The sequence below is a fragment of the Urocitellus parryii genome, chromosome 6, assembly GCF_045843805.1.
Source record: "Urocitellus parryii isolate mUroPar1 chromosome 6, mUroPar1.hap1, whole genome shotgun sequence".
NCBI lineage: Eukaryota > Metazoa > Chordata > Mammalia > Rodentia > Sciuridae > Urocitellus > Urocitellus parryii.
The window spans coordinates 96,809,818-96,836,867 of NC_135536.1; the positions used below are offsets into that span (position 1 = coordinate 96,809,818).

The 27,050-nt window shown below is 33.4% G+C and overlaps 1 protein-coding gene across 2 annotated transcripts in view; it reads right to left on the reverse strand.

Moving 5' to 3' along the window:
• Sppl2a (signal peptide peptidase like 2A) overlaps window positions 1–27,050 on the reverse strand; it is a 48,418-nt gene that overhangs the window by 11,491 nt on the left and 9,877 nt on the right. Inside the window, exons 2-14 of one of the 2 annotated variants that reach the window (XM_077799655.1) lie at window positions 21,421–21,540; window positions 20,817–20,999; window positions 20,256–20,345; window positions 19,667–19,800; window positions 15,545–15,696; window positions 12,266–12,362; window positions 11,715–11,816; window positions 10,489–10,570; window positions 9,662–9,736; window positions 5,907–5,963; window positions 5,661–5,714; window positions 4,953–5,055; window positions 372–449 (exon numbers count right to left, since the gene is read on the reverse strand). In XM_077799655.1, the coding sequence (XP_077655781.1) occupies window positions 372–449; window positions 4,953–5,055; window positions 5,661–5,714; window positions 5,907–5,963; window positions 9,662–9,736; window positions 10,489–10,570; window positions 11,715–11,816; window positions 12,266–12,362; window positions 15,545–15,696; window positions 19,667–19,800; window positions 20,256–20,345; window positions 20,817–20,999; window positions 21,421–21,540 (1,327 nt within the window). The remainder of the gene's footprint in view (window positions 1–371; window positions 450–4,952; window positions 5,056–5,660; window positions 5,715–5,906; window positions 5,964–9,661; window positions 9,737–10,488; window positions 10,571–11,714; window positions 11,817–12,265; window positions 12,363–15,544; window positions 15,697–19,666; window positions 19,801–20,255; window positions 20,346–20,816; window positions 21,000–21,420; window positions 21,541–27,050) is intronic. The other variant, XM_026391963.2, reaches the window with a different exon arrangement.

Below are 27,050 nucleotides of genomic sequence, written 5' to 3' on the forward strand. Positions count from 1 at the left end.
AACTCTGTTCTCATTAATAAAAGTAGAGGTTTAAGTGACAATTACCTTTGCTGTTCCAGGTGAGATACTATTGTGTAATAAATTAAAATACAAACTTTGCATACCTTTTTAAAAAAATCTAGTAATAATCAATTTACTGACTATTTGTGTGCCAGGTATTTTAATAAGCATTATACATCTAGTTTTCTTTTTAAGCCACCAAAACCTTGTGATATAAATTGTAAAGTATAATTACCCCTTTTGATAGAAAAATATATATTAATAATTTATAGCAAATAATTAGAATTTGGGACTCCTAAGTTTTAGATCTTTGTCTTTTCTTCAGGCATCCCAATTCAATATATATATAAAAAAGAAGAAGCAAAATTTACCAATTATAGAAGAAATATAGTATATAGAAGAAGAACCAGTCTGAATATCAAATCTTCTACAGTATGCAACCAACAGGCCTAAAAAACAAAAATAAAAATTCCACATTATTTCTTTAAAACAACACCAGTAATACAAATTCAATTATTAACTAAGGGGAACAATATATATTGTTCTATATTTCACTTTCCTTTTTGCATTACGAGATCATTAACGTACCTCAAATTCTGGAAAAGTTTGATATACTGATTTCCAAAAATTTTTTTTTGAGAATTTTTTAATATTTATTTTTCAGTTATCGGCGGATACAACATCTTTGTTTATATGTGGTGCGGAGGATCTAACCCGGCCCGCACGCATGCCAGGTGAGCGCGCTACCGCTTGAGCCACATCCCCAGCCCCCTGATTTCCAAAATTTAATGCTATATTTTAAAAAGATTCCCTAGGGACTGGGGTTGTGGCTCAGAAGTAAAGTGCTTGCCTACCATTCGTGAGACACTGGGTTCAATCCTCTGAACCATATAAAAATAAAAAATAAAGATATTGTGTCCATCTATAACTAAAAAAAAAAAGTTAAAAAAAGATTCTCTAAACCATTAAACAGTGGTTAAAAACATGATTTTTATTACTTGTTCTTTCATGTTATGGAAAAAATTTTTTAAATGTTTCACTACAAAGTATATTGAATAGACAAGTGAGATTACATAAAATGAAAAAGCTTCTGCATAGCCACAGAAATGATCAAGAGTGAAAATATAACCTATGGTATAGGAATACTGAAAATCATACATGTGATAAGAGGTTGATCCAAAATACATGTGGTACTCCCAAAACTCAATGATCAGAAAACATAACCCAATTTTAAAATGGACAAAGGAGGGGCTGGGGTTGTGGCTCAGCAGTAGAGTGCTGGCTTTACACGTGTGAGGTCCTGGGTTCGATCCTCAGCACCATATAAAAATAAATAAAATAAAGGTACTGTGTCCAACAAACTCTAAAAAATAAGAAATATTTAAAAAAAAAAATAAAATGGACAAAGGAAGCCGATGTGGTGGCATGTGCCTATAGTTCCAGCTACTTGGGAGGGTATAAAGCAGTATGATCACTTGAGCCCAGAAGTTTGAAGCCAACCTAAGAAACATAGAGAGATTGTCTCAAAAAACAAAACAAAGGACAAAGGATTTAATAGACATTTCTCAAAATAAGATATACATGGCCAACAGGTAGATGAAAAAATGTCCAAAATCACAGATCATGAGAGAAATGCAAATCAAAACCACAATGAGATATTACTGCAGAACTGTTAAAATGGCTTACATAAAAAACTGAAAAGATAAGTGTTGGAGAAGATGTGGAGAAAAGGGAATTGCACACTATTGGAGGGAATACAAATGAGTATAGCCATTATAAAAAATGATTATTTGATGTTCCTCAAATAATAGAAAACAGAACTATCATATGATTTAGCAATTCCACTACTGGGTGTATAATAAAGAAAGTGAAATCAGTACGTGAAGAGACATGTATACTACCATATTCACTGCAGCATTATTTACAATACCCAAGATGTAAAATCAATCTAAATGTGCATTAATGAATGAACAGATAAAAAAATGTGCTATATAGAAAAAAATGAGATATTATAAATCCTTTAAAGAGAAATAAATTCTGTCATTTGTGACAACATAAATCAAACTGGAAAATGTTATGTTAGGCAAAATAAGCCAGGCACAGGACAGATACTGCATGATCTCACTTGCAAGTTGAATCTAAAATAGTTGAGTTTAGCTGGGTGTGGTGGCACATGCCTATAATCCCAGTGGCTCAAGAAGCTGAGGCAGAAGGATCACAAGTTCAAAGCCAGACTCAGAGATCTAGCGAGACCCTAAACAACTTAGCAAAACCCTGTCTCAAAATAAAAAATAAAAAGGGCTAGGGATGTGGTTCAGTGATTAAGTGCCCCCAGATTCAATCCCTGGTATTCACACCCCCCCTCTAAAATTTCCCCCAAACAAAAAATCCCCCCCCACCAAAATCTTGAATTCATACAAGTAGAGAGTAAAATGGGAGTTATCAGGGGCTGGGGTGAGATATTGCTGAAAGGTTAAAAATTTCACTTAAATTGGAGGAATAAAGCTAAGGTTTATTGTACAACATGGTAATGACAGTTACTAGCCCTGTGTTATATTCTTGAAAACTGCTAGGAGTAGACTTTAAGTGTTCTTATCACAAAAAAATTAGTATGTGATGGTGTATGAATTAAAGAAAGTAGACAAAATAAAACTAGTAGTAATTTAAAAAACCAGTATGTGCAATAATGTATATGTTCATTAGCTTGATTAAGCCATTCCATAATGCATATGTATTTCAAAACATAAACACAATAAATACATACACATTTTGTCAATTTAAATAATATATATGTAAGTATGTTTAAAAATATACTTAAAAGGCATCAAGGAAGGCAATTTAACTGGGATCAAAAAAGTTTCCTTGGGCTAAAGATATAGTTCAGTTGGTAGAATGCTTGTCTAGTATGTACAAGGCCCTTGGTTCAGTGCCCAGCACAACCACCAAAAATAAAAAAAAAATTAAAAAAAATTAAAATAGGGCTGGGGATGTGGCTCAAGTGGTAGCGTGCGCGCCTAGCATTCGTGCAACCCGGGTTCGATTCTCAGCACCACATACAAACAAAGATGTTGTGTCCGCTGAAAACTAAAAAATAAATATAAAAAAAAAATAAAATATAAATAAAAATAAAAAAGTCTCCTTCCTGGTACCATAAAATGATTTGGAGTTTTAATATGAAAAATTCAACAATGAAATACAAGCTTTCATTTGTAAACATGAAAATATGCAGACATGATTTATTCCGAACCCATTTCTTATAAGAAATTTATTGAACCTCTCCAAAGAAGAAATCTCATACTGTATTCATTAAGTAAATACTTTATAAAACAACAGAATGACATTCAACCACTTAAAAACCATAGACTAACTGGACTATCTTTACTGGTTGCTTGAATTAATTAGCTTTAGTCTGTCACATAACTAATAAAACAAGTTCTCTGCTATTTTTTACTACATTTGCTGTTTACACATCTCTATGTGTTAAAAAAAAAAATCGCAACCCTCCTCCTATATTAGAATTCAGCTCTTAAGATTGAATCACTGTCAATAACTCTGCTCTTGGGGACATATTTCTGTTTGAGATATTTGAGATTTACTGAAAGAATGTGATATTTATATAATATTTTTACCAATTCTATGCCAAAATTTATACATAAAATCTTATAGCACTTAGTATGACACTAAGTCAAAATGATATATTTAGATATCAAGTTTAAAGATATTCAAGAAACTATAAGGTTACTCAATAGAATGCATTCCCTTCCTTATGGATAATATGAATGAAAACTCACTGAACTAAGTTGCTATACTGGACTTCATCATGTCAACTCATAAGGTATTATTGCTAGCTTTTCTCTCCTGTCTGTACCCACAACCCATACATACACATATGCATAGTTTTAGCAGGTAAATAGAAGGGCTTTTGCAAAAGAAAGCCAGTATTTTTCACTCATTCACAGGTAGTTAGTGCATAAGAAGACTGGAAGAATAGTAAAAAAGGATGAACTTCCAACTGATAGATAAATACTATTAATTACTTCTAAACTATAATATTTTTATGAATATAATCTCAAGACTTTATTCATAATAAACAAGAGATGAATCTTAGACCTGGATCACTGGCCCTTTCCCAGTTCACAATCTCTTAATAGCCAGCTTTCTCTTAGACCCACAGATGGGCTCAACACACTCATGCCTCATCACAATCTTGGTAGTTTTAGCCTTCAGAGAATTGGCCACTCTGCTTCCAGTCCTAATACTGCTGTACCTTGGCAGAGAATTTTTGCCTTTTTTGTACTGTATTACTTAGTGGGACTGTTGCTTTTCATAGTTCTTATATAAGTCCAGCAAGTTTTAGGGACATTCACCATATTTGCAAGAGCAGCTATTGGCACAGAAAGCTAAACTGTATCATAACTTGTCTGGGATTGTTAATTCAATAAGTAATCCAATAAGGACAATAAGGCACATTTCCGATATCTGTAAGGATAAAGTGAGTGAGTTCCCTAAAAACTTTCTTTTTATGTTAGAAAGCCATAAAAAATGGTGTTCTATTGTTTCTCCTCTCGAACATGACTTTGTGTAGTATAATTAAACTATTTCCCAAAACATAACTATTATTAAAAACTAAAAGTAATAGAAAGTGAATGTTTGGCACTGTTATATCCAACTCCTAAAAAGGGTCACAAAATATACTTTATTGGGGAAGGTTAAACTAATCCTAGTTGCTTGCTTTAAGATACTTTTGAGCCATGGAAGATCTTACTTGATTTTTACTATTTGGGCTTTATCTTATATCCCTCAAAATGTTTTTTTCCTACCTTGTTACTGAGTGTAGCTACAGTAACAGCCAAAAATACTTAATATGGAATAGGTAACTTTTAACCGATACTGTACATGTGATGATTTTTTAACCATCAGTATTTTTTACTAAAATTGTTATAATCACTTACCTGGTACAATAATGTCTCCAAAACCCAATAATGAAACAGGCAGAAGGCACACATGCATTATTGAGAAATAAATCAGCTTTGGTATCTTGATGACTACTGGTAACTGTTGAAAAAAAAAAGAAAGAAGGAAGGAAGGAAGAAAGGAAGGAAGGGAGGAAAGGAGGGAAGGGAGGGAGAAAGGGAAAACAAGAAGGAAAAAAGAAAGGAAGGAAAACCACCAATAAACCTCTTCCCAATCTTTCTTTCAGAAAGGAAAGACATTAGAATGAAGAACATTTTCAAACTGACATTGAAAAAAAAAATGAAATCAGAGGACATAAACCAAGCACATATATGTGTATGTGTATATATTTATATATATATATATACGTATATATATATATATAATATGTATGAGTAGATATATGCATATATATGTATGTGTGTATGCATACATATATGTGTAACAAACTCTACATGTAAAGAAAAATTGAAAAATATAAACTTATAGTTTTGGGAAAATTAAATCCAATACTTGTAGGATTAAGCATATTAGTCCACTATACCCACATCTAACTTTTTTTTTTTTGTTTTTACCAAGAATACGACTCAGAATTTGAAATAATTTTTTTTTTTGGGCAAATCTGGATTTTTTTCCCCCAAAGAAAAGTCTTGTCTCAGAGGGTATGATTTAAAGTCCAATGAACATATCTGAAATATAGTCCTTACTTTCTCATGGGGAGCTGAGGGTTGAGCAGTGGCTTCCTCAAAGTTTCCAACATTCTAGGATGAAACCCAAGTCAATAGGTATTTAATAATCTAGAATAACTAAGAAAAGGGCTACATTTTGTGAGAAATAAGTTTATAATACCTTAACATGCACTACATGACCAATGAATTACACAGGAAGGCAAAAGTTAACTGAATACACATACATTCACTGGACAGGAATTTCTATTTAGTTGTCATATCTACCTTTTCAGTATTTCCAAAAGGTCCAGCTGCAAGTTCAACCATGATACTCTCACCATTCTAAAGAGAAGGAAGATTAAAGAAGTTTAAAAAGAACAATTTGTCACTATTTACGAATGACTTACACATTATGGTATATGGCTTAAAGTAAAGTAATTGAAAATGGGCTATAGACTGCTTTTTTCAAAACAGTCTGTGTGTGCAAACAGCAAAAATTGAACTAATCACAAACAAAAATCACACTATTATACTTTATTAAACTCAATAATTACCAAAAACTTGAGAAACAAAAACAACAAAAAAGGCAGGCACAGATTATTCAAAACTACCATGAGCTCTGGATTGCACTGACATATTAATAGCTAACATTTGTAATGGGTTATAAATTTCAAGTATTTTAATCTTTTATTATATAAAAGATTAGTATTTATATTATATACTATGTATTTACATTATATACATAGTATTTATATTATATACTATGTTCTTACTCATTTTCAGCAATATCAGTAAAGAGGGCCATACTAAGATCTCTTAATTTTAGCTTTGTAACAAACATAGACCACTTTATTTGAATAAATTGATATTTGACCTTCTGACTATTCACAACAACAAAACAATGAAGCCAAATGTGAAAAGACCCAACCCCACAGAACCTGAGGAGTTTCTCCAGCCTGATGCTGTCCAATTTCAGTGCTGCATGCTATGTTCCAATCAAAACATTTACCTTAGATGAATTTCCCTCCCTGTATCTGGCTAAAGTCTTTTTATGTGTTCTCTGTGAGGAGTTCATTTAGAAGTTTTCTTCTGATAGTCAGGTCTATTGTGAAGAGGGGAAACATTTTGTAGTAGGTTAGATGCATAAAATTCTCACTTTCTGTTTCACAGTATGATAAATATATCAGCTAAACTGGTAGATGGAAGATAAATGTTGAATTTTAGGAAAATGTGATTGATTAACTGTAATATTTTCCATGTGGGTGGGGTGCAAATGAGAAATCACTGGAGTATTTTCAAAGACCTCACTAATAACCTGAACCAAGTAGAAAGATAAAATCCCTAGCTAGGTTTACTTTGGTTCACTATTTAGTTGCTATTTAAGACATTTAGTTGAAGATCATCATGGACATCCTCCATACATTCAAAGATATGAGGAAATACTATATGAGAGATACTATAGGGTATATGCTGGTGGATGAAGAAACAATAAGTAAGACAGGCTCTTGGGGAGAAAGGGGAGGGAAGGAGGCATGGGGACAGGAGAGGTAGTGGAATGAGACGAACATCATTACCCTAGATACATGTATGACTGCACATATGGTGTGATGCTATATCATGTACAACCAGAGAAATGAAAAGTTGTGTTGCAAATGTGTACAATGAATCAAAATGCATTCTGCTATCATATATACCTAATTAAAATAAATTAATTTTACAAAAAGACAGGCTCTTATGACTATACACCTACAGCCAGCTGTCCTGCCAACTCACTAGATAAGTCTAGTAATACATGGGTCAAGAACATGTTTAGAGGGCTGGGGATGTGGCTCAAGCGGTAGCGCGCTCGCCTGGCATGCGTGCGGCCCGGGTTCGATCCTCAGCACCACATACCAACAAAGATGTTGTGTCCGCCGAGAACTAAAAAATAAATATTAAAAATTCTCTCTCTCTCTCTCTCCTCTCTCACTCTCTCTTTAAAAAAAAAAAGAACATGTTTAGAATACTGAATATTTAATCCTTCAAATTTACAGTGAATACTACAAAAATAAGCAAATAATTATCTGATTTTCATTTTGAACTACGTGTCTATAGCCTTAATAAAAAAAAAATCAGACTGAGAAGAGTCAATGTAAATCTACAATAGTGAATTCCAAAGATCACTTCAGCTTTTTTTCCACTGTATCAAATTGCTAGAAATCACATTCCTAGTCAGTAGGAACTGAGATGAAAAAAGAACATGAAAATTTTCTTAAGCACATAAGAGAGAAGGCTTAAAGACACCTTTATTATTATACTACACCTTCACATTTCTGAAACCTTGTATACATAGGGAACTAAAATCATTTGCTAGAAGACATGTTTGGCATTCATAAAGTGATATTAAGGTTAAATTGGAAAATTATTTTTAAAAAGTTTACTTAATAGTTTCTAACAATATCCACTGTGTAATATACTGTGGGTCCTATAACTTTGTAGAGAGAATGCTACAATTTCATTATAATATTTCTGATGCAGTATCCCATAAAAACATTTTTTAACCAAATAAATTTACACAAATCAGGACAGCTTTAGAAAGACCTGAAGAAGTGTTTCAACAAATCACCAATTTTACATATCATCCTTAATACCAGTTCTATGCTTTTTTTTTTTTAGATTATTACTGCTCAATGAAGTCAATGAATCAAATGGCTCATCAATAAGGCATGGAAATGTGCTAGTAAAACAGTGTGGGAAGTGATAATTTAAGACAGTTAACTATTATTTGTAACCTAGCTGAAGTTTTAGCTTCCCACAGGGCACATATTTGTCCTTATGCCATCAAAGCAAATATTAGAAGTGCAGATTTTTATAGTGATTTCACAGATGGCAGAATATTAAAAAAAATGATTAAGAACCAGTAGGGGCTGGGGAGTGTAGCTCAATGGTAGAGTGCTTGCCTAGTATGTGCAACCTGGGCTGCATCCCCGCATTGTGAATGAGAACAATAATAATAACCAACCACCACCACCTGAGGGGAAGAAAAGAAGTACACATCAAATTCAAATATGTAAGAGTGACAAAGGAGGAAGAGATGATGTAGAAAATAAAATCAGAGAAATTGTAGAAAACTAAATAATAAATAATAACATATTCATGAGACAGGAAAAGGGTCAAAGTAGAAAAACTGGAAAAATAATGGACAACTATATATACCCAATACTTCTTATTTTATTGAGGAGCTATTGCAAAGCTAAGAATATATGACCTATGAGCTCCCAGTCATGGCAGCCAGTCTAAGAGAATGGACAAATGGACAGAGGCTAAAAGGATGCTTGTGGCAATGGGTCTATTTTCTCCTGGAGTCAACACTATCCTGGCTTCTAAACACACACCTGGGACCTTTTTAGGCTTAGGTTGGGTTCTTTCAGTTGCAACCAAAAGATGGTGTGGTGGAAAGCTAGCAAGACTTCCTCACATAACGAATTAGGAAATGGAGGCAGAAAGGACCAAGTCACTTACCCAGGGTTACAAAGTTACAGTACAGAGTTAAACTCTAGGCTTTCAGACTTCCAGTGCACTGCTCTTTCTTAGAGCTAGGACTTGGGAAATTAAACTAGCAATGACACATTTCTTTCCATACTTCCCCACTGCCTTCTTCCTTCTCTCCCTTCCTTCCCTCACTCCTTTTTTTCCTTTATCCATTCTCCCCTCCCTCTCTCTTTCTCTCTCTTCTTCCCTCCCTCCTTATTGACTATACTCCCTACAGTAGATATTTACTAACTTATGTAAGAAAAATTACTTTCAAAAGAAAGAAAAAATATAAACATTCTCATTATTACATCAGAAGACTTTTTAAAAATCTAACATAAAGAATTAAAGGTTTGAAAATTAATACCCTGTATTAAAATACCCTCTATTAAAAGAGGGTATTTCAGTGACAATTCTCTAAAAAAGAACTGGAACTCAGTGGAAAACATCTGTAAAGTCAATAATCTATAAGCAGATTTAAGATTCTCATGTTTTAACACACTTCTTTATGGATTAAAAAATGATCATACCTTTGTGATGAATGGTGTTATGAAAACAAAAAATACATCATAGAAGAGGAGAAGGCCTAGAAGTATCACACATGACTGTTGAGGAAAGAAATAAATTTAAAGATCAAATTTCCCATGTCTACATTAAGAGATCAAATTATTTTGCAAATATAAATAAGCACATGAAACACCTTTGAATGCTGTTTTTAAAGGTATATTTTAGTTACTAATATGTGTACTTTTGTTCTACAATCCACATTAGAATCCTTTTCTTCTTTATCCCATTTGTTTTAAAAAAAATCACTGAATCAAATAAATGTTTCCCTGTGACATTTAGTCTGATAAGGATTTTATGAACTGAGCACATTAGATCCATGAATATTTTAGCTAACAAATCAGTGGTTGCCTTTTCCTGGGGATTAGGATTAATTTCAAAAGGGCATGATAGAGATTTTTGAAAAGAAAAGAGAAATGTTCTATAACTTTAGTGGGATGGTGATTATAAAGTTATACATTTGTAAAATTTCAACAAACAGGGCTGGGGATGTGGCTCAGCGGTAGCGCGCTCGCCTGGCGTGCGTGCGGCCCGGGTTCGATCCTCAGCACCACATACCAACAAAGATGTTGTGTCTGCCGAGAACTAAAGAATAAATATTAAAAATTCTCTCTCTCTCTCTCTCTCTCTCTCTCTCTCTCTCTCTCTCTCCTCTCTCACTCTCTCTTTAAAAAAAAAAATTCAACAAACAGTATACTAAAGATGGGTGTATTTACTGTTTGAAAATAATATCTTAATAAAGTTGTTTTTTTAAAAGGAAAAATATTTTAACTAGCAAAGTAATACACTTTACCTTGAAGTTGGGTAACTTCAGTGTTTTAATTAAATTCAGACAGAAAGCAATCCCCAAAATATCCTGTAAAATCCAAGCCCACCTAGAATCAAAAAATATTGCCTTATTGTTTTATCCTGCTATGTTTAGATAAAACTTTTCAAAGAAATAGATCACTAAAGTAATATTACTCAATAGCTACGGTTTGACTGCTTGATTATTAAACACCTAGTATGACAGTAACAAAAACCCCGCTTATCCTCTCCATTTAGTAATTCACTGTTCTAGCAGAATAAAGAATACCATTATACTAAGAAAAAGTTGAAAGGCTACTTCAGGGGAATGTATATAAATCTTTGAGCTTATACATACATTTCTTTCTAGAAAGATAGCTGTTTACTAAGGACACTAGTGTTAGTATACATTCAAACAGCTTGAACATAAAGGAAGTGAGAGCTATGCAACTTTATCAGAAATTGACATACAAAATTATCAATTGGTAATCATACATGAAGCTACCTAAAACTTGTATGAACATTGTTTTCTGAATTTTAAAACATTAAATCTTTTAGATCATCATTACTTTTCTTAGTATGTCATTAAATTAACCTAAGTATATATATATTTTTCTGGATTTTCTTCCTGCAAAGGACAGATGTCTTCTACATCCTCTTCTTTCTGCAAATGGACAGGTATCTTGTACATCCTATTCATGTTATCTAACATCAAAGGTACCAAACCATACATATTATTTTGTACTTTGCTCTTTTCTCTTAAAAATATATCTTGAAATCACTGTATATCAATTCATAGAGATCTTCATTCTTTAGAATTATATTATACCCCATTGTGTAGCTATATCACAATTAAATACATATTTGAAGTTCAGGTACTTGATCATAATTCACATTTCCTTCTCTATATAAACTCAAATCATTAGCATAAGATCTGCTCATTAAAAAGTAGCTTGTTCCCATTGGCTCAGGAGGCTGAGGCAGGAGGATTGCAAGTTCAAAGCTAGCCTCAGTAACTTAGCAAGGCCCTCAAGCAATCAGCGAGACCCTGTCTCTAATAAAATATAAAAAAAAAAAGGCTGGGGATGTGGCTCAGTGGTTAAGTGCCCCTAGGTTCACCATGTGAATGTAAAAGAAAACAAATTCTATAATAATCATAATGAATAAGTATTATGGCAAGTTACAAAATAATCCATCCTTAAATCTAAAATCAAATACATTGAGTATTCATACCTATCTTCATTTCGAAACACAGCCCAAACAACAGCTACTGCTATGCATAGTCCCGAGAGAAAAATAAGTCTCACTTCAATGCTTTTGCCATGACAAGTAATCCTAAAACACAGATTAAAATATTTTAGTTTATGCTACCAATGATGTACAATGTTCACTTGGTATAAAAAGTTACCAAATATTAACCAATCACAAGAAGTGACTGAAATAACAATTCAGAAGCCTTTAAACAAATGAGACATAATAGTCAGTGAAAAAGAACTTTCTGTGGTGATGTGGCTACTGTGGTGGTGACTGTCCACATGTGGCTACTGAATCCTTGAAATGTATGAGACTGGGGAACTAAAACTTAAGTTTTAAAAAATATAACATTAAAATTTAATTAATATAACTTTTTTATTTATAACTTTAATTTAATTTAATTTAAACATAAACAGCATAGATCCAACACATTGGACTACACAGGTTTTAAAATAACACTCTTACTTTTCTATGTATAAAATTAAATTACAAATAATAATATAACAACATTTGGCATGAGAGATACATACGTGCATTGTCCACATGGTATATTATGAATTAATGCAGCAAGACAGTTATACAGACTCATTGCTGATGCTATGCAGAAAATTGCTATCATAACATAAACTAGAAAAAAACAAGAGAAGGTAATGTGAGAAGAAAATATATAAGCAATATTAATTCTTTTGCTTCTTTACTAAATTATGATACTTTCAATCCAGTGAATATATTAGTATCTGAATTAGTTACTAAACTGAATATATTTAGTTCTTGAATTTTAAGAGTGGATATTTTATGTGTTTTTACATTCCTTTATACATGGACAGGATTGCTTAAGGAGCTGAAGGTGGCCCTGCATTTTTTATCATTTAATAATTAAAGTGACATATGTTAAAAGTTTCTATGAAGTGAGGTATAGATATTTATGAATATTTAATTAAATGTAAGGAATAGAAGAATTAATAAGCCACTAACAAATATTTTTTTAAATGCAACTTAGAGATGGAAATGAACACTTGCCATAAACACAAACCATGTTATCTACATTTTCCTATGGAAAATTCATCTATAATAACTTGACCTGTGGTAAAACCAAATAGATTTAAACAAAATTCTTTGCTACAATATGATACTCAGGTAGTTAAGATTGATGAGTGTTTTACTATATTATTCATACTTATTTGAGAATTATTTAAAATTAAAGACATTTGCTAGGCATGATGGCACACATCTGTAATCCCAGTGACCTGGGAGGCCAAGGCAGGAGGATTGAGTTTAAAGCCAGCCTCAGAAACTTAGTGACACCCTGTTTCAGGAATAAAAAATAAAATGGGGTGGGAATGTGGCTCTCAATCTCTGGTACAAAAAAAAAATTATGTATATATATAAAACTTTGCTGATCCTCCTAAAAAATCTCATAATACAAACAAAAATTGCACCTGATTTTTTTGAATTCTACTTAATTTCACAAAACTATAGCTTTATTTGTAAGAGAAAAAGAGAGACTAGTCTAGACACTGCAATTTAGGAATAGCCACTTTCTGACTGGTGATGCTGGATAAATCACTTTTTTAGTCCCTTGATTCTCATGTCTGAAATGTAAAATTTAATAATACCTATTTTGGGATTATTGTATTAGATAACTAATATATATGAAGTGCTTAGAATATTATCTAGCACATAAATAAATTTTATGTTATTATTTTTATTATTGGTTATGTGTGGTAATGTGAGTAGGAAGATAGACTGCCAAGCTGATTTTGGTAAGCCGTCTATCAAAATTGCCTAATCCCAAATTTTAACACACTGGTGGAAATCATGCTTCTTGATGAATTTAAGTGCTTCATTCAATATTGTACTATATCTTAGAAAATGATTAAGTATGAGGAAGATTTTGGTTAACATAACTCATCTTTGAGCAGCACTTTGTTAAAACAATGTTTTTAATATAAAATGGCAAGGGCAGCCTCAGCAATTTAGTACAACTCTGTTAGTTAGTATATTAAGAAATGGCAGCAATTTTGGCCATAGGAACAATTCTGAGAAAACAAAAACTTGCAACATCGGGACACAAGGTATTGCAAGAGTCATAATTAAATCCTGTGTCCTAGAGTAACTATAAAGCTGAATGATCTTCCTATATCAGAAATTACATTTATAAACAGAATCAACTTTTTAAATAGCAGTGAGTTTAAGAAAATTTCTTACCAAAAATTAAAATGTGCTTTAAGATAGTGTAGAGAATATCTTTCCTGTCCAAAAACCATTGATGTATCAACTGAGGGACAAAGATTAAAAATTGAAGGCCAGGCATAAGATTACTAAACTCAGCTGCTCAATCTCAACATAATATAAAAATAATTTTAGTACTCAATCCCTCAGCAACAGATTGAAATAGTAATACTCACAATGATTATTTTTTAATCATTGGAATTAATTAATCATGGAATGCTACCAGGCTAGTTTTTTATTGTTGTTTTTAATTGGGAATTAAGCCTATTGAATCACATCCCCAGTCCTTTTTAAAAAAAAAAATTTTTTAGTTGTTGATGGACCTTTATTTTTTTTTTAATATTTATTTTTAAATTTTCGGCGGACACAACATCTTTGTTTGAATGTGGTGCTGAGGATCGAACCTGGGCCGCATGCATGCCAGGTGAACGCACTATAGCTTGAGTCACATCCCCAACAGACCTTTATTTAATTTACTTTTATGTGATGCTTAGAATCGAACCCAATACCTTACATTTGCTAGAAAAGTACTCTACCACTGAGCCACAATCCCAGCCCCAACAGACCTTTATTTAATTTACTTTTATGTGATGCTTAGAATCGAACCCAATACCTTACATTTGCTAGAAAAGTACTCTACCACTGAGCCACAATCCCAGCCCCAGCCCTTTTAATTTTTTTATTTTAGATAGGGTATCACTAACTTGCTGAGACTGGCCTCAAATTTATGATCCTCCTATCTCAGCCTCTGGAGTCACTGGAATTACAGGCATCCCACCATATCCGTCCTGCCTACTTTTTAAATTGCTGCCACAACTCAGGAGTAACTGAACAATAAACTGAAATCAATAGTAGGGCCTCAGTTTTCTGGTCCAGAAATTTATGCTGATCATCTCCAAATAAGCATTTAGTGGTTTTTACAAGGGTTTTTGCTAGTTTTCATCAGGAACACTCCCCTTTTTCCTGGTCTTCCTCCTATTTATACAGTATACTGGCCAGAAATTGCAAATTTTCACCCTGTCAGACCACTAATATGATTTGTCTAGGGAAAGAGCAAGCTATTTCATTCAGTTCTTACACCTGCCTTCTTAAAGGAAAAAAGAGTACCAGTTACTTTCTAGACCATGTAGGCAAGTACCTCTGTGTCTTCATATATGGTATGATCCTAACTGCTTGTGTAAGTAAAACAAAATCTAAGCAATACAGCATCTTGATTTGCAAATTGAAAAAAGAATAAACTACACCTTGGGAGTAAGCAGAGGCAACAAATCAGTAATTTTAATAATCTTTTATTCCATGTAGCTAAACATAGCCAACATGAAATCATTAGTCTGCAACATAGATAATGGGCTATCATCTCTAATCTGCAGAAAGGGAAATTCAGGAATCAGAGCCATTCTTTCAAGTAATCTATGAACAAGTATTCATATCTCAGAGTAATAGAGATGGAGCACTTTTGGCAAAATATCCAAATTGTTGACTAATGTTTTTTCAGATAGAATGCTTTAAACAAATAGATAAATCAGGCAAAGTAAATGAAAATTATACCAAAAGTAGCATAAAATATAATTTCTTACCCAACCATTTGTAGAAAAAATAAAGCAAGACCATCATAACACAGCAGATGACCACAAATATTACAACTGTAAGAGGATTGATAGTTAAATATTCTTCCCTCTTTTTCCTCATTTCTTTATCTTCAGTGTTTGTCACTGCCTTCAAGTTTTCCCTGCATAAACAAACATAGGAACTTTGGCAAAGTTCTACCAAGCACAGTTATTTAAAAAAAAATTTTTTTTTTAGCTGGAGTTAAACACAATACCTTTATTTTATTTATTTATTTTTATGTGGTGAAGATCAAACCTAGTGCCTTGCACATGCCAGGCCAGCGCTCTACTGCTGAGCCACAACCCCAGCCCCCCTTCCCCACCGAAGTACAGTTATTTTCAAGATCTAACCCCAATTTAGTTTTGATTCTAACTATAAAAACCCCAACATAATTCTACCCTCCAGAGAGGATCTATTCCTAACCACTAACTTTTGAAAAAGCAGCCCCCTCCCAGGCAAAACTGTTAAATAGATAATTTATTAGATAAATATATTAATATTTGGGGATACAGTAGAGGAAGGGAACTGAGATAGAGAAAGGAGGTATATCATTTGCTGAGCAGTTAAGTGTCATTTGTCAAGTATCATTTGTTGAATCAACTTCATTGTCTCTTCCCAGTTACATGGAACTTACCATATACTTTCCCAGCTCTAGTCCCCTCAATACTGTTCTATTAAACTCTAATTCCCCTTGGATGTGTCCTGGTCCTGCTCTTAAGTCTGGACTCAATACAAACTTTAGGTTAAAAAAAAAATTAAAGTTTATTTTATCAAACCGCACATTTGCAACTATTTATCTACCAGCATACCACTTTCTTATTAGAAAACTATTTACTGGGATGGCCACCCTGTGACTCCAGGGAGGGTGCCAGGGAAATGGGCAAAGAGAGAGTTGGTACCAAGACACAACAGTACCTATCTTGGAATTGTAGAATTGAATGACAGGGCATTAACACAAATTTCAATAATGTGGTATGTATTGCTAGCCTTTGGTATCTGTCATTGCAAACAAATGTAAAGACATTTTTATCATAGAACACATATATATCATAATAATGATTTATACATTCATATTCAGTGTATTAAAAAGCTTTTCTTGGAGCAAAGATTATACTAGATTTATATCACATTAAAATATTACAATTCACTTTAAAAAAAATTGTATTCCCTTAATAAATAATCCTTTTCTGAAAACAAAAACAAAAACATTGTACTCAATCAGCTTGAGGGCCACATGCAATAATTGAAGATAACCTTTCTTCTGTGTCATACTGAGGTTATAAAACTTGAGCACCACAATCTTATTGTAATAAGATTTTAACTCTTTGCTAAAAGTCTTTCTTTTTCTCTTTTTTCTTTCTTTCTTTTTCTTTTCTTTCTTTCTTTCTTTTTTTTTTTTTTTTGGTGTGTGTGTGTTGGTGTTAGAACCCAAGACTAGGCAAGTGCTCTACCACTGAGCTACACTCCCAGACCCTCCTTTTATTTATAGGGGGAGGGGCAGGTTCTAAGTTGCTCTGGTTGGCCTTGAACTTGTGATCCTCCTGCCTCTGACTTCTAAGTAGCTAAGACTACAGATGTGCATCACAGTGCTTGGTTTGTAAAAGTTTTTCTATGGAACTAAGGCATCTTTCCTTTTTGCATAAGGTACATCTTTCATTTGGCAGAGTAATTTTGGGTTATGTGGTCCTCTTCTGGTAAATTTTCCCTTCCCTAAACCTCATTCTCTGTCTTTACTTGATAAATGGTACTCTGTATGTTTTTAAAAATTCTTGTTATAGAACTTTTTCCTTGATTCAGATTCCCTTATTCCTTATGGCCAGCCCCCTCATATACTTACTTCTTTCTAGCTTTGTTTTGTTCTTAGAATCAGCCCCCTTGATTTTAAAATTCATAATCCTGCAGGTATGGGACATCTCTCCCAAACTGGCTACTCAACGCAACAAGTCCTTTGTTTCTACCCACTGTCATGTTTCATGAATACAGAAGCTGATATATACTCCTCTTCAATCTTCAGTTTTCTTGAGAAGGAGTCTATTCTGACACCTATGTAAGTAAGATTGTTTCTACCTTAAGTACCCCCCAAATGCCATATATGAAGGCCTGGTCACCAGCCTGTGGTGCTTTTGGGAGGTGTAGTTCCTTTAGAAGGTAGGCCTAACGGAAAGAAGTTAGGTCATTGAGAGTGTCCTTGTGGGTAATATTGGGACTGGCCCATTCTTTCTCTTTCTCTCTGTTTCTGGGCCTCTATACCATGTATGTCCCACCATAAAATTTTGCTTTGCCACAGGCCCAAAGCAATAGTACCAAATCACCATGGACTAAAACCTCTGAAACCATGAGCCAAAAATAAATCTTTCCTTCATTTAAACTGTCTCAGATATTTTGTCATACAGTTGCAAAGCTAACTAACACAACTTGCTAACTCCAAGTATGGTCCATAGGCAAGCAAAAATCACTGAAGACTTGTTAAAAATGTAGAATTACAGCCCATCCCAAACATACTAAATTGGAATTTGGATTTTAACAAGATATCCAATAGTTAGCATGCATGCTACAGTTTGAGAAATACTACTCTAGAAAAGAAAAAATTTACATAGTAATGGAAGTACAGTGAGAATCTATATAAAATAGTAAAACATGTTTGATCAATCAGTAGCTTTCAGAAAATTATAAAGCTTCATCAAATAATATGGAAGATGATTTTAGAGAGCTTAGAAGTATTACATACTGTACTTTATGAAGAAAATTATGAAAAAACCATGCTTATTCACATTAAAAATGTGATATATGTTGAAACAAGCTTTCCAAATATATAAAATCAATCTATACATGTTAAACTCTTAAGATTTCCCTCTAAATATAAGTTAATCAAATTTTAGTATTTAAGAAATTGCAAATAAGCTCAGCTTCATGTAATTATAAATAAGCCCTTTTTAATAAAACCTATATAGACCAATTCAAAAACTAATATATTATCCTTTATACATAAAATAATATGCTCTTAGCATAGGTTTTCATTCAGAGTTACAAATATGAACTGATCCTTCTATACTGTATTGCCTGTTTTAACCTAGAGCCAAAGGTACAAAAACTGTATGAAGATTGTGTTTAGGTTACTAATAAATAGGAAAATCCAAATTTTATGTACATTTGGAATTTTTATGTGCCTAATATCCTTAAGAGTTCCTAAATCAATAAGTAAAATAATGAAGCCCTACTGTTGATGACTCAGGCAGAATTAACTGAAAAACTTCCTTTCTTCTCTGCTTATTTTCTTCCAGTGTAAATAAATAGGCACATTAGGAATATTAAGTATTTTTACCTTTCCTGAGAGAGACAATTAAATATATAAGCTGGGTGTGGTGGTGCATGCCTATAATCCCAGTAGCTCAGGAGGCTGAGGCAGGAGGATTTCAAGTTCAAAGCCAGCCTCAGCAAAAGTGAGGTGCTAAATAAGCAACTCAGAGAGACCCTATCTCTAAATAAAGTACAAAATAAGGCTGAGGATGTGGCTCAGTGGTTGATGCCCCTAAATACAATCCCTGGTACCCACCCAATACCCCCCAAAACTAAAACCAAAAAACAAATAAGACATGATAGAAGACAAGACCCAAAGTTTTACCAGAATTCAAAACAAATGAATATCCTTTGTGAATGTTGAATTGAGATATTTTGTGCCAAATGAGAGGTAAGTACTTTCCAAAAGGGTTTTAAAAACATTTCTTTTTAGTTGTAGTTGGACACAATACCTTTATTTATTTATTTTTATGTTGTGCAAAGGATCGAATCTAGTGCCTCACATGTGTTAGGAGAGCACAATACCACTGAGCCACAACCCCAGTCCCCAAAAGAGGGTTTTTTATGTGACTTTAATGTTTCCCTTTCAACAGAAGAGTTAGAGGAAACTATGACTCTCTCCTTCTCAGTGAAAACTTTATATGACTTAAATAAGGACAAACAAAAATCTGGTTTTATTGTCACTATGTTCTGAAGTCAGGGGAAGATTTTAAATGTCATCATATGGTTAAAATAAAATGATTATAATATTTTAAACGATTTATCACAAAACATAAAAGTTTAATTAAACTTACAATTCAATTAGTCCACTCCAGTATCCTCCTAATGCCACAGTGAACACAGCAATTACAAAAATAACCCCTATAGTATAGTCAAAGTTAGGTGACAATGGAGAGTACATTTTTACTGTAATGTCACTTCCAAAAGTCTGAAAGGCAAAAATGACAATTAAAACACAGAAATTCTATTATGGAATATGGCAGCAATCTTCCACATGTCATTTTGGAATGGACACTGTACATCAGTCAAGAAGACTAGACAACATAATATATTTTCTAGCCAAAAATATGAGCATATACTTTGGTTTATAAAATCTCAAAAGTGGAATGTTTCATATAATCATTTTGTTCAGGGATTTAGAATTAAGATACAAAAAAATGACACAAAGAGATTTTAATAGAACTCAAATAAACATTTTTTGTAAAGCCAGCCTTTGAGACACTTTGTGTCAAATGAGAGGCAAGTACTTCCTAAATAAAGACTTCATAGGCTTTTAAGCTTCTTGTTAGCAAATGCACCATAGATAATAATCAAAACTAAGTATCAGAGATTAAAGAGTTATACCATTTATAAATTTCAGCTACTTTATAATTACTAATGTACCTGTTTCATATCTTTAAGGTCTTTTTTACTTATAAAGGCAATCAGTATTTTCACATCATCAAATTCAGACCTGTTCCCTGAGGGAGGAAACTAAAAGAAAAATACATATTATGAAAACTTATTAACTACTAATATATTTACAGAATAAAAGTGATACAAACTATTCTATTAAGAGTAAACATTATATCTTTCTTTAGCTATAAAACAAAGTTTGGGGAATTCTTTCTTAATATTATGAGTTCTCAAAATAGAATGAATCATTTTAACGTGAATTTAAGCTAATATATACTATATATGATATCTGTGTATGGTCCATATTCACATACACATGCATATGTGTGTTTGTATATACACATTCCTAACACAGTCTTTTCTATTCTAAGAATAGAAAACTACAAAACTTTTCAAATAAATGCCTATCAGATCCCAAATGTTTACTGACAAAGAATCCTACCATCAGATTATTTATCTCAGTCTCTAAACCACACACAAGAAAAGTTACTTAATTCCTATAAAATTTCATGTCATGAGCTCCAAAGAAGCCACAGTTTTAAAACTTACTAAGACACTGTTATTGGCAACCAACAATGCTTCGGCACCTCCTTTTTGTGCAATTCTGGCTTTTTCAAGTATATCGCAGGTTCCCCATTGTACCACAACTGCTTTGTTCTTTAGGCCACCACGTGGAATATCAGAAAGGCTACACAGTGGTGTAGTAGTCAGATTCAGCAAACTAATGGAAGTCTGAAAATAAGAAATGTCTTTAACATGACAAATATCACATATTACCTACAGGCATTCAGTGATAAATACCAGTATCAATTTAATTCAGTGTTCTTTTAGGCACTGGGGTATAGCTTAGTGATGTAGATCATATTCTCAGTATGCATGAGGTCCTAAATTCCATCCTCAGCACTAAGAACAAAAAAGTGCTCTTTTTAATTAGAAATATTTTATGACAAACAATGAGGTTTGGAGGTATTTTAAAAGTACACAACTTACTTCTCTCATAGAGAGAAAAACACTTAGCAAAGGCAATAAAATAATAATTATTAATAATGACCCTGTATCTAAATTAGTTCACACGCTAAAACGTAATTATCACTCATTTTCACTTTTCAATAGTTTTATTTTTATAAATAAAAAGTAACTCTGATTTACTTACTGCATTTTCTAGGGTACTTGGAAGCACTGTCCACTGAGGGTTATATAGAAGGCAGTAGTCCTTAGACGGTAAATGTGTGCCATTTCCAGATGCATGCAGGACTGCTTCCTGGGCAGCTGTCTAAGACACAAATAATAATTTTCACACTGGCAATAATTGGGCTTTTAATAAAGCTGTTTACATACAGGTTTCACCACATTTCCTTAAGAGGCTAAGTCTTCCAATGAATTTATTTATTCTTGGTTTAGAGAATAAAAAGACAGGTTGGGAATATGGAAACTATCCACATTTGCCCAGAACTCATTCTTTGAGGAAGACAGGTTATACCAGTCATATTCCAGGGAGGATTCTTGCTATCAGGTAATAACTTCAATCCTGCCTCACAGCCTGAAACTTTCCTCTCCAATCTCCTCTGAGTTATCACTTAATTGTTCATGTTGAATAGAAGAAAAAAAAACTTTTTAGTTGTAGATGGACATAATATCTTTATTTTTTATTTATTTATTTTTATGTGGTGCTGAAGATCGAACCCAGAACCTCATGCATGCAAGGCAAGCGTCCTATCACTGAGCCACAACCCCAGCCCAGAAGAAAAAGTTTTAAATACACTAAAAATCCCTCAACCTATCTTACCTTCTGCATTCTACTACTAACTAGCCTTTAAAAAGTTACATTATTATAAGTACTCTTGAGAAGAGAACCAGCTCAAATTTGATGTAAATTATTTTTATTCAAGTCTTCAAAATTCTGCAGCTCCCTATCCAAAAAGACCAATCCAAAGTTCAAAGTAAGGGAAAGAAAAGGCTAAAAGTGATTGAAAAGAATAACTATAGTACGTAGGGATGAGGGACGAGAGAGATTATGAAATGAAGAAATACCCTAAAATGTTTAGAATATCAGTCCACATCACCAATTCTTTCAAACTTGGATCAGTACAGGTTCTTCCTCTTTCCTTCTGTGAGTAAATGTTTCTCTAAAACAATAAGGAAGAAAAAAGAGTGCTTGACAAATAAAGATGATACATCAAGCCTCTGCCATTAATGCACAAATAGGTTGAATCATATGAAATTACTGATGTTTGACCATTTTTGACCTTGGGAATTTCAAACAAGTCAAACCATTTCAAACTATTCTTAATGAGTATAGAGATGTTCTAATCTATGCTCTCCTACCTGAAATGCTGCTTGAACATTTTCGATTAGAGGACTTTTTGGCATTCTCAGGGCTTCATTTGCTGTTAGTTCTAAGTAAATACAGGGAATTTCTGAGAGATAACATCAAACTACACAAGAGTAATTAGATGTTGAAAAGAGAGTTTTTATTCAGCTATATATTTGGTAGCCATGAATGTTATGAGCTGAACCAATGTTATTTTTACTACATGCTACATTTATCCGATTCAATGCCATTGATTCACAAGTGAGGGTTCTGACACTAAAGAAGATACTAATATAAACTACCTAAGGTCATATAGTAGAATTATCTATGAGTCTATCTATATCTGCAGATATACATGAGAGTTGATTAGATTTAGGTTAAACATTTTGGGGAAGAATATTTTATAAGTGAATTGGGCACTTCTTAACTGCATCCAAAAATAAATGGCACATAACATTAGGATTTTCCACCACTAGTGATACTGAGTTTGATTATCAGATTCAGGCAGTAACTGCAGAATTTCTAAAATGCAAAAGTATTTTTTTCGGGCTGGGGATGTGGCTCAAGCGGTAGCGCGCTCGCCAGGCATGCGTGCGGCCCGGGTTCTATCCTCAGCACCACATACAAACAAAGATGTTGTGTCTGCCGATAACTAAAAAAATAAATATTAAAAAAAATTCTCTCTCTCTTTAAAAAAAAAAAAAGTATTTTTTTCCCTTTGTGATTGGTAAGTGACCAATCTGTGCCCCATGTGAAGAGTCCAACATCATTTCTCCAGGGTTTTGGCATTCGTGATAGGCTTCACCTGAAAATTTTTATATATTATACTAGGAATGGCAAATGGCAAATGATGTCTTTTTAATATTGTTATTCATGAGCTAGTATTCTTCTTCTGTTTTTCTTTTTCTTTTTTAACAGTGCAGGAGACCAAATCCAGAGCCTCACATATGCTAGGCAATTGCTCTGCTACTGAACTAACACCTCCAGCTCTTTTTTGGAGACAGGGTATCTCACTAAGCTGCCAAAGTTGGTCTCAAACTTGTAATCCTCCTGCCTCAGCCTCCCAAATAGCTGGGATTACAGACAGGTGACAATTTGCTTAGCCTTAATATTTTTAAAAGGGCTTTATTGTTCCCCTCTATCACCTTTGTTCAGTATCACCAGAGTCATTTTTTAAAAACAACTCAATGCAGTATAATTAAAATTATTTGTTTGATGTTCAAATTTCCCCAAATTTAGTGAGCTAACTCTTTTAGTTAAGTCTTTTTTTTTTTTTAAGAGAGAGTGAGGGGAGAGAAAGAGAGAGAGAGAGAGAGAGAGAGAGAGAGAGAGAGAGAGAGAGAGAATTTTTAATATATATATATATTTTTTTTAGTTCTCAGTGGACACAACATCTTTGTTGGTATGTGGTGCTGAGGATCGAACCAGGGCCGCACGCATGCCAGGCGAGCGCGCTACCGCTTGAGCCACATCCCCAGCCCCTAGTTAAGTCTTTTTTTTTTTTTTTAAAGAGAGAGTGAGAAAGGGGAGAGAGGGGGGGAGAGAGAGAGAGAGAGAGAGAGAGAGAGAGAGAGAGAGAGAGAGAGAGAGAGAGAATTTTTTTTTAATATTTATTTTTTAGTTCTCGGCGGACACAACATCTTTGTTGGTATGTGGTGCTGAGGATCGAACCCGGGCCGCACGCATGCCAGACGAGCGCGCTACCACTTGAGCCACATCCCCAGCCCCTACTTAAGTCTTTATATCCTCTTTAGAAGACCTCATTTGTTTTTCAGGATTTCTTGCTTATTTGGCATAAGATATCCTGGGCTGACTTTGTCTTTTATCTGCTAAAGCCATTCCACAAGTTCCTTTTAGAGAGGAAAGATATTTAGATCAGGATCTGGATTTTAACTGTGCGCACTGTTGCTGAAATGGTATAATCTTTTTATAATTAGTATTCATTAAAAAATATATAGAATCCTGAGTCATATCCTATAGATAAATAAATGCACAGATTAGATTAATGTATAAGGTTATTGACTACAATATTATTCACTTTAGCAAAAAGTAAATCAACAACTTCAACCAGCAAGGGAATGATTACATAACAGTATCTATAGAATGCAGTTATTAAGGGAAACACCTAGATCTATCTCTAGAAACAGATAATGTCCAGTAGTAAGAAAAGCAAGTTCCAGAGAGGCATTTATAGTGCAATCCTATCTTTATGTAAATAATGACTTCTCTAAAAGCCCCTTTATATGTATGTGTGTGTATATATATAAATATAAATATATATGCATATATCTCTGTACATATGAATCTGTGTGGAGGAGACACACACACATCAAAAGAAAAAGTGAGAGGAAAATAAAGGCAAAGGCAAGGGAGAAGGCTGGGGTAGTGAGTACTTGCTTAGCTTATGCAAGGCCCTGGGTTCATCCCCAGCACCACAAAAGAATAAAACAAAACAAAAACCCTAATGATTAGAAGAAGAGAAATTAATAAAAGGAATAATATTCAGGCAAAACAATTGGGTACACACAAAGTTTCTTGCTCTCATCCTCACACTCGTTCTTAGGGGTTTCTTTTGTATCTTTCCAAAACTATACATAAACATTTAAGATAAATATATACATATATATTTGTTTACAAATTAGGGTCATGCTATACATACTGCTCTGTAGCTTTTCTAAAATGTAATGTATTGGGTTTTCCATACTGCTAAATATATACTACTTCTTGTTATATAACTATAATATTTTGTTTTTTTATACATACAAAACTCTAAAGGATTTTTAAAAAATCTTTAAGTGTCCAAGGAAGAACAAAGATGTTCAAACTGAGTATGATTTACTGCTATAGAGGGATTATTATCTTTTCTATAAGTGTACAAAATTTGTCAATGATAAAAGCAAATCTCATTGATGTATAAATTACTAAGGTAAAACAAATTTTAGTAGAAGACTAATATAAAATATGAAAGTATAAACACATATAATTTTAAAATGGTTAATACTGAATGTGGAGCATCAGTAGGCCTATACAACTTGAGTATTTCCACTACATCTTTAAATATCTTGGTAAAATTTCTCATACATATTGCATGGCTCTAAAAATTCAATTTGCTACAATAGATATTATGTTATAACATGATAGGTAATGTTATAGAATATATAACATTATAGATAAAATGTTATTTTTTAATATAAAAATAAAAACTCTTGAGGTTTGAAATTAGAGTCCTAGGATAAAATGCCCGTTTCACGATTTACTAGCTATGTTATAAGTCATTTAACTTACCTTAAGTTTCAATATCCTCAGCTTTGAGATGACAATAAACACCTGGACTTCATAAAGTTGTCATAAGGATTAAGATATATTATGCAATTATTTGCAGATATTAAGTTCTTAGTAAATGGTAATTATTACTAATAATACATCTACCACCTAGCCAAATACTTGTATGATGCAAAAGAAATACAAAAGATTAATGGTTGGAAGATTAATGGTTACTTAGGGCTTGATGAAATGTAAATGTGGAGACTGACAGCTAATGGGTATGGAGCTTCTTACTTTTTAAATAAGGTTATTTTTATAGCAGTTTTAGGCTCACAGCAAAGCTAAACATAAAGTACAGAGTTCCCATATATGCCCTTATCTGACACAAACACAGCCTCCCCTACTATCAACATCCCTCCCATCAGAGTGGTACATTTGTTACAAGATATAAATCTTCATTGACACATCATCACCCAAAGTCCACACTTTGCATTAGGGTTCACTCGTGCTGTTTTTCATTGTTATAATTTGGATCTTAAAGGACTCCCAAAGACCCATATTGCTATATAGGTTTGGTTACCAACCTATCATGTTATTAGGGGGTAGAAAACTTTTAGGAGATGGAAAGAAGCTAGGTCAGAAGGAGTATGGTCTTGAAGAAGATATTGGAACCACAGTCTATTCCACTCCCTCTTTGCTTCCTTACCACCATGAGGTGAGCAGATTCATTTGCCATGGTGTACTGTCTTGCCACGGGCAACAGGACGAAATGATCATGTACTGAAAACTATGAAACTGTGAGCCAAAATAAATCTTTTATTCTCATAAATTGATTTTTTTTCAGGTATTTCTGTCACACTCAAAGCTAACACAGAAAATTGGTACTAAGAAGTGGGGTCATTGGTGTTAACTATACCTGATTATGTGGTTCAGAAGCCTTTGGAATTGGTCTGCAGGAGTAGTCTAGAAAGTCTGGAGAAGCAGGAAACAGAAAGCTTAAAATGCTGTAAGCTGAGTTAACTGGTAATTCTGGTGAATGTTCATAAGACCATAATGCCGATAGAAAGGTAGACAGTGAAGGCCAGGTTCACAGGTTTCAGATGGAAATGAGGACTGTACTGCGAATTGGACTGAAAGGTCATTTATGTTACATTTTGATAAAGAACTGGTCTACATGTTGTCCGTGCCCTGAGACTTTGTAGGATACC